Source organism: Gilbertella persicaria (assembly GCF_025201335.1).
Source record: "Gilbertella persicaria strain CBS 190.32 chromosome Unknown B0P05scaffold_32, whole genome shotgun sequence".
Taxonomy (NCBI): Eukaryota; Fungi; Mucoromycota; class Mucoromycetes; order Mucorales; family Choanephoraceae; genus Gilbertella; species Gilbertella persicaria.
The window spans coordinates 122152-137165 of NW_026251993.1; the positions used below are offsets into that span (position 1 = coordinate 122152).

The 15014-nt window shown below is 37.7% G+C and overlaps 9 protein-coding genes and 1 non-coding gene across 10 annotated transcripts; 7 read left to right on the plus strand and 3 right to left on the minus strand.

Moving 5' to 3' along the window:
• Positions 1 to 12: 12 nt before the first annotated feature.
• Positions 13 to 1072, plus strand: B0P05DRAFT_550247 (uncharacterized protein). Its single transcript, XM_051579226.1, has 2 exons — positions 13 to 934; positions 978 to 1072. Exon 1 carries the CDS (start codon positions 64 to 66, stop codon positions 817 to 819), a length of 756 nt encoding a protein of 251 aa, XP_051432795.1. The 5' UTR covers positions 13 to 63; the 3' UTR covers positions 820 to 934; positions 978 to 1072.
• Positions 1073 to 1114: 42 nt separating this feature from the next.
• Positions 1115 to 2436, plus strand: B0P05DRAFT_580442 (phosphomannose isomerase type I; the record flags this gene model as incomplete). The annotated part of the gene is made up of 3 exons (XM_051582020.1): positions 1115 to 1498; positions 1552 to 1978; positions 2021 to 2436. The coding sequence occupies 3 exons, from the start codon at positions 1115 to 1117 to the stop codon at positions 2434 to 2436; spliced, it is 1227 nt and encodes a 408-aa protein (XP_051432796.1).
• Positions 2437 to 2442: 6 nt separating this feature from the next.
• On the minus strand, positions 2443 to 3861 carry B0P05DRAFT_474151 (pyridoxal phosphate-dependent transferase; the record flags this gene model as incomplete). Its single annotated transcript, XM_051574770.1, has 5 exons — positions 2443 to 3321; positions 3366 to 3479; positions 3532 to 3663; positions 3705 to 3742; positions 3807 to 3861. The coding sequence occupies 5 exons, from the start codon at positions 3859 to 3861 to the stop codon at positions 2443 to 2445; spliced, it is 1218 nt and encodes a 405-aa protein (XP_051432797.1).
• Positions 3862 to 4093: 232 nt separating this feature from the next.
• Positions 4094 to 4950, minus strand: B0P05DRAFT_550257 (Ctr copper transporter). Its single transcript, XM_051579227.1, has 2 exons — positions 4651 to 4950; positions 4094 to 4603 (listed from the first exon to the last, which is right to left on the minus strand). The coding sequence occupies exons 1-2, from the start codon at positions 4927 to 4929 to the stop codon at positions 4295 to 4297; spliced, it is 588 nt and encodes a 195-aa protein (XP_051432798.1). The 5' UTR covers positions 4930 to 4950; the 3' UTR covers positions 4094 to 4294.
• Positions 4951 to 5378: 428 nt separating this feature from the next.
• Positions 5379 to 6787, plus strand: B0P05DRAFT_550259 (maintenance of mitochondrial structure and function-domain-containing protein). The gene is made up of 4 exons (XM_051579228.1): positions 5379 to 6146; positions 6196 to 6287; positions 6339 to 6475; positions 6524 to 6787. The coding sequence occupies exons 1-4, from the start codon at positions 5689 to 5691 to the stop codon at positions 6722 to 6724; spliced, it is 888 nt and encodes a 295-aa protein (XP_051432799.1). The 5' UTR covers positions 5379 to 5688; the 3' UTR covers positions 6725 to 6787.
• Positions 6787 to 8640, plus strand: B0P05DRAFT_550265 (armadillo-type protein). Its single transcript, XM_051579229.1, has 7 exons — positions 6787 to 6948; positions 6997 to 7107; positions 7156 to 7241; positions 7296 to 7344; positions 7413 to 7457; positions 7500 to 8036; positions 8079 to 8640. Exons 1-7 carry the CDS (start codon positions 6802 to 6804, stop codon positions 8550 to 8552), a joined length of 1449 nt encoding a protein of 482 aa, XP_051432800.1. The 5' UTR covers positions 6787 to 6801; the 3' UTR covers positions 8553 to 8640.
• Positions 8641 to 8748: 108 nt separating this feature from the next.
• On the plus strand, positions 8749 to 11547 carry B0P05DRAFT_184661 (armadillo-type protein). The gene is made up of 11 exons (XM_051573168.1): positions 8749 to 8986; positions 9032 to 9139; positions 9185 to 9411; positions 9462 to 10053; positions 10097 to 10300; positions 10356 to 10446; positions 10492 to 10844; positions 10888 to 11062; positions 11106 to 11225; positions 11270 to 11379; positions 11431 to 11547. Exons 1-11 carry the CDS (start codon positions 8945 to 8947, stop codon positions 11500 to 11502), a joined length of 2094 nt encoding a protein of 697 aa, XP_051432801.1. The 5' UTR covers positions 8749 to 8944; the 3' UTR covers positions 11503 to 11547.
• A 457-nt stretch (positions 11548 to 12004) lies between these two features.
• B0P05DRAFT_442460 (uncharacterized protein) lies at positions 12005 to 12780 on the plus strand (the record flags this gene model as incomplete). The annotated part of the gene is made up of 4 exons (XM_051573771.1): positions 12005 to 12131; positions 12175 to 12327; positions 12379 to 12447; positions 12494 to 12780. Coding segments are annotated over 4 exons (636 nt in total), but the record flags the coding sequence as incomplete, so codon positions are not given.
• A 427-nt stretch (positions 12781 to 13207) lies between these two features.
• On the minus strand, positions 13208 to 13280 carry B0P05DRAFT_t71. Its single transcript has one exon. It is a non-coding gene; the product is annotated as a tRNA-Arg (tRNA).
• A 438-nt stretch (positions 13281 to 13718) lies between these two features.
• Positions 13719 to 14801, plus strand: B0P05DRAFT_550294 (uncharacterized protein). Its single transcript, XM_051579230.1, has one exon. The coding sequence runs from the start codon at positions 14067 to 14069 to the stop codon at positions 14532 to 14534; it is 468 nt and encodes a 155-aa protein (XP_051432803.1). The 5' UTR covers positions 13719 to 14066; the 3' UTR covers positions 14535 to 14801.
• Positions 14802 to 15014: the final 213 nt, after the last annotated feature.

The window sequence follows — 15014 nt, forward strand, 5'->3', positions numbered from 1 at the left end:
TCTGACCTTCAATTTATCCCTGAACTGAAGCTTACACAGATTAAACTTTTTTTTTTTTTCTTCATGGATACGCAACAAATCATCAAACTCAATCTCAACCATAACACAGGCGAATTTACTCGTCGAAAAAACTGGTCTAGCAATATTTTGGAGTCGTTGCGTGATGTGGTTCATGTACTCAACGGTGATCTTGTCTTTATTTATTGTTCACCTGCCTCGAGTGAGTTCTTGGGCTATAAACCCAATGAGCTTGTAGGCCATGCTTTTACTGAATATATGCATGTGGATGACGTGGACATGTTTGTACGTGAACTTAAGCAATCCCAATCCATGATGCGCACACTAAAATGTGTGTATCGATTTTTGAGAAAAGATGGGAAATATACCACATTGGAAACAAGAGGACAGTTTTATAAACATGGGTTTTTTGGTCATGCAAGACGGATTCCTACAGAAACATCACAGTCCATAGACGCCTTTCTCGATCTCAAAATGGAAAATGAAATGCTGAAGCGAAAATTGGCCATGATCAAGCGGAAAATGAAAGCTCATGATTCAAGTGAAGAGGATGAAGACATGCCTGCTTCTAATGTATATACTCAAGGTGTGAGTGCCTCTTATGATATCAACCAAAGTTTAGCCATGTTCACTGGTTTGCGATATGACTTGGGTGAACGTGCCTTAGGGATTTCTTTAGGCCTTAAGAATGGAGAATTAACAACAGTAAATGCTTTGCCTATCAAAAACAAAGCATCCGATCCCATCAGATTAGGAAAAAAGGTAATATTGACTTTCTTCTCTTTCTCCCTCTCTCAGTAACAACATTCATACAAGCTTAGAAACGTATGGACAAAGAAGATGAAGAACGCATCTGTACAGATTGTGGTACAACAGAAGCACCTGAATGGAGAAGAGGACCTCAAGGACCAAAAACGTAAGTGTAGACTGGTCATGACTGCTTATCTAATCTCATCTAGACTTTGTAATGCATGTGGTTTACGTTGGAGTAAGACACAAAAGAAACTTGGGCAGAAATAATAAAAAATTCATTGACCGAAACTATTTAAAAGCATATTTTTTTCTTCAACGTACCTTTTTCTTTATTTTATTTCTAATGAGTGCCATCTATCGTTTGCAATGCAAGACTCAGTCTTATGATTGGGGCAAGTTGGGTGATGTCTCTAAAGTGGCTGCTTATGCACAAGCTTCAGGTACCACCATTGATACCACAAAACCTTATGCTGAACTTTGGATGGGCACCCATCCCAACGCGCCTTCTCTTGTGTTGGAGAACAATACCACACTTGAAGACCTCATCAAAAACAATGTTGGACTCAGCACAAAGGTTGTGTATGACCAATACCATGGTGATCTTCCTTTTCTTTTTAAGATCCTGTCTATTCGTAAAGCATTGTCTATCCAAGCTCATCCTGATAAAGTATTGGGTGCTCGTCTCTTTAAGGAATTCCCTGAAAACTACAAGGATCCCAATCACAAGGTAAAAGAGGGCGAAAAAATACGCGTTTCAATGTTACTTATCTCTTTATGTAGCCTGAAATGGCTATTGCACTAACTCCTTTTGAAGCATTGTGTGGTTTTAGACCTTTAGATGAGATAGCTCATCACCTCAAGATCTATCCTGAACTAGCTGAATTGGTGGGTCAGGATGTAGCTCATGCATTGATAGACACAAAGGATCAAGACGAAGCCAAGAACAAGACAGTCTTGAAACAACTGTTTTCGTCTTTGATGCATAGTTCTGAGGAACACGTCAGTCAATGCCTCTCTCAACTGATTCATCGTCTTCAAAAAACACAGGCACAAGACGCCATGGATCAACTGTTGGTCCGTCTTGACCAGCAATATCCTGGTGGTGATGTAGGTGTCTTTTCTTGTTTGTTATTGAACTATGTGTCCATGGCACCTGGACAAGCTATCTTTTTAGGTGCGAATGAACCTCATGCTTATTTATCTGGAGGCAAGTAGATATGTGCGTGTATACGTTGCTTATTTGAGATAGACTGTGTCGAATGCATGGCAACAAGTGATAATGTAGTTCGTGCTGGTCTTACGCCTAAATTCAAAGATGTTGATGTGTTGGTTGACATGTTGACGTATCGTTATGGTTCTGCGGAATCTCAAAAGATGGCAGGCGAAAAATTCGCTGACCACTCTCTCTTGTACGACCCTCCTATTGATGAATTTGCTGTGATCTGGACAAGCATGACTTCAGGTCAAACAGAACAACATCCCTCTATCCAGGGCCCCAGTATCTTGATTGTCACATCAGGCAGTGGCCAATTGACAAGCCAAGATACGACATTTGAGTTGAAAGAAGGCTATGTTTATTTTGTGGGTGCAAATACGCCTATGGCTGCTCAATCTGAATCTTCAGGTTTAGAATTCTATCGTGCTTATGCTGTAGCCACTGAATAATAAAGTTTATACAACGATCACACGCGCTAATCGTCTGAGGGCCTCATCCATGTCTTCTTGAGACACATTACTAAAAGAGACACGTATATAAGCAGATGTGTCGCCTTGAGGAAGAAAAGCAACGCCGGGAATAGCCAATACGTTCTCCTTGACAGCTTTGGTCATGATCATCTCAAACGTATCTGTCACACCCAATAAACGAAGCCAGACAAACATGCCTGCCTTAGGCACCACCCATTCAGCACGTCCTTTTAGATGACGGTCAAGACAGGCTACAAAACAATCTCGTTTTTGCTGGTAGAAATGAGCGACTTGGTCTACATGGCGAAAGAAGCCATCATAGCCCCAATGATGAAGCAATTGATAGGCCATGACTTGAGGAATACCTGAGGGTTGTAAGTTAGTGACCATGGTGTGCATATTGATTCGTTCCAATAAGGGCTTTGGACCTGTGATCCAGCCAATACGAAGACCAGCCGATAAGATCTTGCTCATGCTGTCACAACGAAGCACACGACCATCGACATCAAGAGACAGATAAGAAGGAATACGGGGTTTTTGGAACTGCAGGTAATAATAAGCATCGTCTTCAATCAAGAGTATATCGTAGGCTTGACAGATACGATACACAGCTTGTTTACGCTCCAAAGTGGCTGTGGCACCTGTAGGATTGCCACCTGAGGGAATTGTATAAAGCACACGAGGCCGGTTAGGATTGGGCCAATGAGCTAACACGTCTTCCAATGATTCAGGCACAATACCATCTGCATCTGTAGCGATACTGACCAGTTGACAATTCAGTGTCTTGAGGAAAGAAAGACAGCCTGTATATGAAGGATTTTCTACCATGATGGCGTCCCCGTCATTCAAGGTCATTTCAAATGCCTATGTCTTATCATGAACAGGTACTGCTTTGTATTCCATCTTACCTTGGTCAATAAGTCTTGAGAACCACAGCCAATCGATAGATCAAACTCAATAGGTGGTGTGTGTTCTCTCTTTTGAAGTTCACGCAACCAATCATTCAAATGAGGCAGCCCAGGCTATCATGAGCAATGTCAAAAGAAGGCTGATATGAACAAGAGTTCAACTTACAGTCAAATCATACGATAACGAACGATTGAAAAGGTCATGGTCAATATTGAGTGTTTCTCCAGACTTGAGCGTGATACTCATACCAGCAAAAGGAAATGTAATGGGATTAGGTTGCCCAGCACCCAAAGAAATCTATTGTGTATCAGTCTATGGTGCTGTACATCATCATTTACCATATCCTTTTGATGAAGGTAAGGAGAAAGAGCACGAACTAGACATGATCAATCCTTGTTTTCTTTTTTCTTTTTTTTTCTTTTGAAACCTATAAGACTTACTAGCAGAGGGTTTTCTTGCTTTACTTCTTTCACTAATAAATTTCTGATAATCCATGTCTTGCGAGAAGAAAAAAAGAGAAAGAAAAATTGCATAAATAAAGATATTATCTGCAAGTCACAACCTTTTTACACTCTACGTCTTATTATTTTCTCACGTTATGGTACACTTTGTTCTGAAAGGCTATTCTTGTAGAATGTCTGCTTGACTCGCTTTTTAACCTCCGTCTTTGCTATATATAGCCATTCTCCTAATTAAGTATAAAAAAAAAGATAGCCATATATGGCTTCCGAAGACGAAGACAACTTGAGACCATTTATTCTAAATAAGGTAGCCGTTCTTTCTAATTACATGAAACTTTTTTTTTTTGGAAAACAAAAGTAAATGCATAACTCGCCTTATAAACACAACCATCTTTTTGAGATATGCTTCTTTGTTCTGAATAGTCTTGTTTATTATAATGAATGTAAGGTATATATAGGTAAAAGAATTAATGAGAATGGTCCATCGCAACACCGCCTGTCAAGTATTTAAATCGGCCAAATGCCAATTCACCAAAAAAGACACCGGCAATAATAACAATAAAGTAACCGCCATTGCCTGTCATGACAACCATCATAAGTAAATAACTCACAAAGGAAGTAAGTGTGCTCATGAAACTTCGAATGGTATCTGTTGTCCATGAGAAGGGAGGTACAGAGGGAAGTCCAAGAGGTTCAGGATAAGCTGCTGGATTGAATGATCTGGACGAAGAAGAAGAATCTTTTAGTACTTTAGCAAGTCGATCTACATTTGGTTCCTAATCATGCAATGAGTACAAATAAATAAAGACAAGTTTAAATTTACCGGTGATGTTGCATTGGAATTGAGTAAAATAGCTTCGTGACGCATGGCCCGCCAAGTCACGAAATAAGCCTCTAAAGCTGGTAGACTTCGAGAGAGAATAGAGAAAAAGAAAAGGCCAAAACAAGCACCGATATAAGCAGGTTCAGATTGAGGCACCCAACCACTGAGTAAGATACCATCACCAGAAGAACTCCAATGAAAGGTGCCCATACCCATTGACATGGACATGCTACTACTACTACTGCTGCTGCTGGTTGACATGCTATGACTATGACTCATGTTATGATAGAAAATTAAAAAAAAATAAGAAACAAAGACCAAAAAAAAATATGCGCATGTTTATATACATTTTCTTTCTCCTTTGACAGCTGGAAAGCAATAATCGCGCACAAAGGGATGTCATCAGATTTTAAATTACCGAATTATCTGTGCAACAACAACAACAACAACAACAAAACAAAAACTGGTCTACAACAAAACTCTATTCTATAGACTAAAGATGATAGATCTATAGTATCCAGTAAACTATTTGCTTATACAAGTCAATAGCCACTATTGAAAGCTTGATTCAAAGCAAAACAAATGATCAGATAGAGTTCAAAACCCAGCAAAAAAAAAAAAAAAAAAAAAAAAAAAATTATCAGATCATGGCAGAAACATCGCATTTTTGGCCAATTAAATCATATATAAAACAATACTCCTTTTTTCTTTATAACTGCCTTTTTAACTTTTAAAGCAACTGATGCATTATATGTAGAGAAAATGACCATCATGAACGATGTAAATGAAGGAATTACTAGCATAAAATGCAAGCAAGTCTATTTTATAGACACTTTCTTTATAACCATGTACGAATAGAGAAAATAATTCAGTACTATGATATAAAAAAAAACAGAGCAGCTCTTTCTTCTTTATTTGCATCGTCCTCTTTCAACAATACACAGCTTCAAGAAGAACAGTCACGATATTTTTAATCTCCTCTGACCTTCCCTTAAAACTTTTTTTCATATTTTTTTTTTGTCTTCTCTATCGACAACTATGGCCAATAAACTCGACACTTTGACTGTCAACTTATCCAGCGCACCTTACCAACGTGCATTTACTACCAGCACAAGCCCTGTTGTCTTATTCACTGTGTTGGATCACTACTTGCGTCGTGATCAATCTAAAGTATTGGGTGCCATCTTGGGTGTTCGCAGCCCTGATGGTACTGAAGTCGAGATCAGAAATGCTTTCCCTTTGATTTATACTACAGAAAATGATGATATTGTTCTCGATAAAGATCATTATCGTACCATGTATGAATTACACCAAAGAGTGAATCCAGATGAAATTATTGTGGGTTGGTATACAGCTGGTGCTGATTTGACACCTGCCTGTACGCCTGTTCATTCTTTCTTTGCTGAAGATGTGGCTCCTTTCCAACCTATCCATATCACCATTGATACAGATGCACTCTTAAAGACTTCTGATATGGGTCTTCGTGCCTATGCTAGGTAACATAGAATCATCTTTGTATATATATATTGACTCTGTCTACTCTAGTGCACCTGTTGGTTTCTCTACTAAGCCTGGGGATTGTATGTTTTTATCTGTTCCTTGTGAAGTGAAATACCTTGATGCTGAACGAAGTGGCTGTAAGTTGTCATGGTAATATATTATCATATGCTTATTGATATGATCTATAGTGGATATGCTTGCTTCTGCTAAATCAAAGGAAACCCGTACTGCTTCTTTGATATCTGATATGGATCACCTTGAAATTGCTATTACTAAACTTCAAGAAATGCTTGAAAGAATCAGTAAATATGTTGACAGCGTTGTTGTAAGTGTCACTATGATGCACACAAGATGATATTGACTTTAGATGCAGGATGGTAGTGTCCCACCCAACAATGCTATTGGTAGATATATTATGGACACTGTCTCTGTTGTTCCCAAAGTTGACAGTACAGCCTTTGAAAAGATGTTTAATTCTCATTTGCAAGATCTTTTGATGGTTGTCTATCTTGCCAATATGACACGTACGCAACTGTCTGTTGCAGAACGTTTACAGTTATTAGTTGCCAATTAAAAACAAGTTTGATTCGCGTGTATAAAAAAAAAAAATTCCCGTCTTTTTTTGTACCTTTTACTTTTTTTTTTTTATTCATGTTAGCTTCTAATACAGATACAGATATAAATACGTTTGATTCACCCTTTTATACGCCTTCTTTATTTCAGACAAATACCTTATTTCATAATAGCACATCTTCACCTAAACATGATTTGTTATTCAGTCCATCAGACAGACATCAAGTAAGTGATGATGTGGTATCTATGTCAATCTTAACCTTAGATATATAGGACTATTATCAACATACGATGGATACCATGTCACAACAATTAAGAGAAGCCAATCAATTAATACAAAAATTAGCTAAACAATTGAGTGTGATGAATATGGAAATGGAAAAGGTATAAGTCTTTTTTTTTTTTTTTTTTTTGTATTGACTTCCAGATTAGAAATCAGTTCAAATCATTCATCTTCAGTCAACACTTGCCTTGAAAGAAAAGCAGTTAAAAGCAACAGAATCTTCCGATCTAGTAGAGTAAGTAAATGAAAGAATACCTTGTTCTTGACTCATTCTTTTTTCTTTTGTTAGTCTAGACACAATGTCAATCACTCATTCCGAAACAATCTTGGGTAACACAGTAAGTGACCCCCATATATCCATGATTCTCTCCCTTAATGATTTGTTTTTTTTTTTTTTTATCTACAGAGACATCGTCGGCTATTGGACAAAAGCAAGATGATAGACTGGGATGTAAGTAGATGTTTATTTTCAAAACTAAAAACAAAAATAAAGTCTTTAGTGGATCGTATCACAAGAGACACAGATCAACAAGCATCTCTATTCATGCAACAGAAATTAAAATCCGCTAGTCAAGTACAGAAACAGCAGATATACCAAGCCATTTTACATCAAGCGTATGCTTTAATGACCAATCGATTCGGAAATTTCCTTGTCCAGCGACTGTTTGAACTAGGCACCCCTGAACAGATTGAAACCTTAGCAGACAAGATGCGAGGCCATATTGTTGAATTGACATGTGAACCTTTTGGCTGCCATGTAGTACAAAAGGCGTTGGACTATATTCAAGAAGAATCAAAAGCAGATTTTTGTTCTGAACTGTTCTTTTGTGTTCCTCAGACAATCACACATAAATATGCTTGTCATGTATGGCAAAAGGTATTTGAATTAAGGTGGGTTCATATACCTCCTCCTCCTGTCATGAAATATGTCCATGCTGCCCTTCAAGGTCAATGGGCTCAAGTGGCATTGGATGAAACAGGCAGTTTAGTGATTCAGAACGTATTTGAGAACCTATTGGAACCAGATAAAGTAAGTGACTTGATGATCATCGGTTGACTCATTGAACATTAGCGCCCTGTCTTGGATGAAGTCCTTCAGAACACCCTCTTGATTGCTAAAGGCCAATGGGGTAACTGGGTCATTCAACACATATTGGAACAAGCAGAAAACAGATCAGACCGTGAAGCAGCCTTTGATATTGTGATTCGAGAAGCAGTCCAACTTTCAATGGATCAATTTGCCTCTAAAGTAGTTGAAAAGGCACTCAGGATGGGTGGACAGTCCTTCTTGACTAAATTCATTCAACGTATCTCAGATACAACTCATCGGCCTAGAATGGCTTTGATTGATATTGCTTCAGATCAATATGGTAACTATGTCGTTCAATGGTTAATCAACAATGCTTCTGAAGAACAAAAACTATTTATCTGTCGCTCTATTAAACGCCATATGGTCTCTCTTCGTGGATCCAAGTATGGGCAACGAGTGGCTTTCTTGGTTGAAAAAGTATTAAGACACCAAGAAATCACAACCTATCCTGCTTAACTTTTACCTTTGTATATATTCATTTATTTAAAGAACAACATAAAAATATGTACCGTGACACATTTATCTATCGTCAATTAAAACACACTTTATTTTCTTTTTATGGCCTTTTTCTCTGGTATTGTAAAAAGTAGCTTATCGCTATTGAGTCAAAGTAACTCGGGATTTGGTTACAGTCTTGGTGACAAAGTCGAGTTCTTTTCTGATCAGTCCATCTGGACACTTCATCGAGGCACGAAAAAGGTAACAAATACATATACACACAAAGACAATGGTATATAGTTTTTTGTTTTTAGGAGGATGGTTCAGAAGTATCGATTTTTGTATTTGATGGTACAAAAAATAAAGACAAAGTAACTCTGGCAAGGAACGCGTTTAAACGACTTCGAACGATGCGACATCCAGATATCTTGAGATATCTAGATGGTGTTGAAGTAAGTACTTACATCCATAATAATGGTATATTGATAGATCATTAGACCGAACAAAGTGTGATGTTTGTGACAGACCCTGTTGAGCCATTGTCCAATCAACTCAACCAAGATCCTGATAAAAACCTAATGTTATGGGGTCTTTATAAAATAGCTGTAAGTGAACCAGAGAATGATGAAGATGAATATTGATGGATTTAGAATGCTATCAAATTCTTAAACCATGATTGTAGTATGGTTCATGGCAACATCAGAGTGTCTTCTGTGTTTACCAACAAGGCAGGTGAATGGAAACTGGGTGGATTTGAACTCCTGTGTTCCATGAAAGAAGAAAGTCCTATTGTCTTGACATTTGGGGGTGTAGTACCTGATGCACAACGCTATGCTTCTCCTGAAATCAAACAATCCGGCTGGACAGCCATTAAAGAGTAATACAAAGTGTGTATGTATGATAGAGATCTAATTTGTCAAACATTAGTCTACCTTCAGGTGCACTGGATTCATATCATTTAGGTTGTCTCATCTATGAAACCTACAATCATCGGTTTGAAACAACAGAGGCACTCTTGTCACAAAAGGGCAGTATTCCTGTCTCTATGCAACGTATCTATACTCGCTTATTAAACCCATCACCTCGATCCAGGGCCAGTGCTGATCTGTTCTTACAAGAAGGATTAAGGCCCAAAGGATACTTTGCCAATGATTTTGTCAATGTCAATTTGTTTTTAGAAAACATCAGTATCAAAGAACAAGCTGAAAAGGAGCAGTTCTTCAAGACACTGGATACCCACATCGAGACATTTCCCAGCACATTTTCCAAGCACAAGATTTTACCTGAACTCATGAAGGCTTTTGAATTTGGTTCTGGAGGTGCCAAGGCATTAAGTGCCATTGTGAAAGTAGGCGATCATTTATCAGATGAAGAATATCAGACGATTGTGATGGCACCTATTGTTCGCATGTTTGCTTCACCTGATCGTGCTATTCGAGTTAGTTTGTTGGAGAATATGCCCAAGTTTATTCAGCATATGAATAACAAGATAGTCACTACACAGATCTTTCCTCATATTGTAAGCATATAAAGAACAACATTGCATATTGAATGTTGTATAGGCAACTGGTTTTACAGACACCATTCCAGTAATTCGAGAACAAACGATCAAATCTATCTTGCTGATTGTGCCTAAACTCAATGAGCGTATTATTAACTATGACTTGTTGAAGCATTTAGCTAAATTACAAATGGATCCAGAGCCTGGTATTCGAACCAATACCACGATTTGCTTAGGTAAGATCGCCAAACATTTAAGTGATAGTGTAAGTTCAATCACCGCATGTCCCCCCCCCCTTTTTTTTAATTGATCTACGCTAGACGCGAAAAAAAGTCTTGGTCCCTGCATTCACAAGAAGTTTAAGGGATGGGTTTTATCATGCTAGAGTAGCAGCTTTGATGGCTTTACATGGTAAGTCAAGGATCTGGATCTACATGGTTCTAAAGAGATAAATAGCTACTGCTGAATACTATGATGCACAAGAATGTGCTACTCGTATTGTACCTGCTATTTCCTTGACCTTGGTGGATAAAGAAAAGTACATATATATATATATAAAGAGAATGTCATTGCATGATATTCAACTGATGTATTTTTTGCTTAGACCGGTCCGTGATCAAGCGTTTCGAGTCATGCAATCCTTTATTCAACGCATTCAAGAATTTGCAGAGAAAATGCCAGAGACGGCTCTTGTGGAATCTTTAGGAACTGAAGAAGTGATTGTGTCTAACAATGGTGGTATGGCAGGTGTCTTGGGTGGTGCTACGAAGGGCCTTGCTGGATGGGCAGTTTCTTCCATTCAGTCGAGGGTAAGTTTTACTTTTTCATAAGACTGCAACTGACAAGTTCTAGTTTGCTTCTCCAAGTGGAGAAATAGGCCAATCATCTGCACTAGCTGTAGAAAAACCTACTGTTGTCTCTCCTCAATTAGGTATGCAAACAATAGAACCAGATGAACAAGAAACCAGTGCGTGGGAAGACAATACGTCTTTTGATTTTAATCAGATAACTGAAAACAGTGGATGGGGTAAAGAGAACAACCCAAAGACTTTTGATTAATGCTATTTTAGATGATTTTGAACCTATCATGGAACAAACAACGCCAAATGCATCCATCGCTTCATTTGGTTCGATGGGAAATACCAAAGCACCCAGTTCGATGAAACTCAGTCATAAACCCAAACCCATTGGTAAATGATAATCAACAAAGCAATGTGTATTTATGATGCTATAGACCTGGATGCAGAGAGCCCCAATGTAACACAGAGTGTGATAGAACCAACACCTGTGAATAAAGAAGACAGAAAAGCCGAGCTTGAACGAAGAAGAGAGGAAAGACGACAGGTAAAGATACGTAGATGCTAAACAAACTCACTCATACTTTCTTGATAAAAGCGTATGGCTGAATTACGCGAAAAGAAGAAAGGTGGTATTGGTGCCAAAAAGATTGAAAACATTGGTCTATAAATGGTAATGAATCAATAAACATATGTATAAAAGAGTAGACCTTTTTCTTTTTCTTTGTGTTTCTTTATCACAATGAAGTATCTTCTATTTGTTCTGTTATTATGCTTTAGATGGATTACCTGCATACCTACAAAAACGATCTATACATTACAGACCACGACTGTAACTGAAAGTACACCGACACCTGTATTGGTCAAAAGAGATGTTCAGGATGATCTAGAACTCTATCAAAACTGGGCTAGTATGTGTCGAAACCGGGATCATATCAAGGCCGCTGCGGTGGTCAATGCGTCTGATATCAATCGTCTTTGGAAGACCGTAACCCAGACAATCAATTGTGGAGGAGGCACTGCTGTCACTGTGACAACGACGATCACTGCAAGCCCTACCTCTCAACCTGAGCCATCATCTAATGATTGTACAGGGCAATGCTGGTCTGATTATCTTTGGCGTAAGTGGTATTATATTTATATGAAATATTCATCGAATCTCAGATACATATGGTGATGGCATTAGTCCAGCACAAGGCTTTGTTGGCACCCTGTGTGTTATCGTTGGGCTTTACTTTGCTATCTTTGGCTATCGTTTCTTCCGTCCTACATTGGGGCTTATTGGCTTTGTCTTTTTTGGTAAGATAAAAGATACATCTACTTGGAGCTAAACATCTACAAGCTACCATGACATGGATTGGCCTTGTCAATAATGAACCTGCTGGTGGCTATCCCTTAGGTGATGTAATTTATATCTGTGTGAGTGCTGGTCTTGGTATTTTAGGCGCCATCATCTTGATCTTTTTGTACCCTCTAGGTGTCTACTGTCTTGCATGTAAGTCTTTCTTATTTAAAACATAGGTGATGCTCAAACCTCAAGTAATAGGTCTTGGAGGGTTTTATGTAGCCGTTTATATCCTTTCTTGGAAAGAAGATTTAGTCATCACGATAGTAAGTTGGCAATTGGTTTCTAAAATGTCTAATGCATGCATACCAGAAAGTGGCCCGCGTGTGCTTTATTATTGGACTTTCTTTACTTGGTCCCATTCTGTTGTACTTTGTTGAGACATACATGGTCATTTTCTCCACATCATTGATGGGCGCGTATTTGTTTCATTTTGGCCTTGATTTCTTTGCACATACAGGTTTTATTAACCCTTGGTTATTGATCTTTGATGGTAATCCAAACCATCATAATGTGTATCTGATAAGCAAACCTATCAATGTTATGCTTGCCTTTGTGATTGTTGGTACAGTTGTCTTTATTGGATGGCAGTACTACTGGAACATTGTCTGCTTAAAATCACCTGGGTTTGGTTTAAACCCGCCCGTAGAAGAAGAGCAAGAGGAGCCGAAAAAGGAGGAAAAGAAAGAACAACCACCTGCTACATTTATGTGTATGCCGCCTCCTTACTATTCTACACAACCTATGATGATGCAACAAGTGTGTGCGCCGCCGTACCAACCCCATTGTTAATAATAATAAAGATTCAGTATCTTACAGATTTTTTTTTATCAAAAGCTGCTTTTAATCATGACAAATGATCATTCACTTTTGTACCTGAGTTTTTCAAGTAAGAAATAGTCTCAAGAAAAGAAAAGAAAGAAAAAAAAAGTATCAATCATTTCTATTTCAAAATATATCCTTGACAAAAAGAATCGCATTTAATACTAAATAAATACTTCAGTAAAAAAGATAAAAGAGAAGTGGGTTTTGAGGCTACCAGGGGTCGAACCTGGAATCTCCTGATTCGTAGTCAGACGCCTTATCCATTGGGCCATAGCCCCACAACTTATTTAATGAGTTTTAAAATACAATATAGACTACTTTATATGTTTTGAGATCACATGACACGCCGGTATTTGTGTAGCATAAAAGATATTTCTGATGAGTTTTTCGGTCCAATATATTTTGCCGGTCCGTTCTTTTCAGTACATCATTGAAGTATCATTGCCTCTTTTATGGTTCTGTTGTGAGAGAAACGACTGTCCTTTATCCTCTCTTGTCAGGACATTCATAGAAATAGCTGTTCCATCTGAGAGAATGTATTGATCAAGACTATATGATTTGTTTATTGTAAAGAATACTCATATATCGATCCCTTACATGTAATACTCTTTTGTAATCTAAAATTGTATTCCAAGTGTATTCTTTAGCTACTATTAGCCTACATTAATCCTCTGATGAGTTATTTATTATGGATAATTATCCTTAGCGGGAGTATCTCTTTCTTTTCGACGCACAAAAAAGAAGTGTTTATATCAATGCGTCGGAAACCATGAAGGCAAGACATAGAATACTGTTTTTCATAAAAAATAGACAACATTTTCTTTTCTAGTCAACGTAAAACGACACTTGAAGCTAAATGACTCACTATATCAGTCAACAGATCTCTATCATATGCTGTTCCTGGGCTAAAACCAAAACCATTTGTCCAACTTTTAATCTTGGTCTTGGCCACTATTGATCTTATCACTCATTGGCGGGCTTGTTTATCATAATGCAGCTTGTTACTATCTTATTTAAGACAAAGCACAAAACGCTTCTTCTTTTGTTTTATTCAACAGTCAGGTATGCCTTACAAAGAGAAAAAGCCGCTTACAATTACTCGTTTGGAATCACCTTTTGCTTGGTATTCTTTTGACTGCCTAAGAATTCATGTGAATCAAATTGAAAGTCTACATTTTGAAGACCCTGAAGACAGAGAGGCAATACATGTTTTATTGAATAGAATCATCTCAAGTGAAATAGGCTCTAAATCTGATTTTGTATTTGATACTCATGTACGATTCCCTCTGTATGAGACCTATGTCTATATAGATGCTCCAAAGTATATCAAATCACTCACAAACCTCAAGCGATCATTAGTTCAAGCCAGCGCCAAATCCTCTCAATGTGAGATGAGCTCAAAGAAACAATCCAACCGAGATATCTTTTATGATCATTTGATTAAATTGAAAAAGGACTTGACTAAGGGTAAAGATGTCTATAATCGGTCACTTTTTGAAAAGAGATTCTGTCTTAAATGGACAGATAAATAGTCTCAATAAAAGGATACAACAATTCCCTCCTTTTTATCTTTTTTTCCCCCATTGAAACCAGAATATGCTATATAATAATCCTTGTACTATTGATCGTCTCAAGTCAGTTCATGCTTGGTATTCATTAGACGCTATAAAAGAAGACTTGTATGATATTGAGCAGTTGGAGTTTACTTTGCCTGCTGATTGAAAAATGATCCAATCCAGAGTCAATGAGATGATGAAAGGCTTAGACTACAAGCCATTTCATACAATCAATTGATTCCCTCGTCAAGCTTGTTTGGTCTATATAGAAGCATCTGATATGATCAAGGCATTTTATGAAAATAAAAAAAGCTCTGAGTCATCAATCATTACTTTCTCAAGGCAAAGAAGTCTCTTTTTATCAGATAGATAAAATGGTGACTAATATTGATTTAAACAATAAAACACAAAGCTACTATGATAGTCTTATGTCCTTGAAGGCAAGCACACTTATTC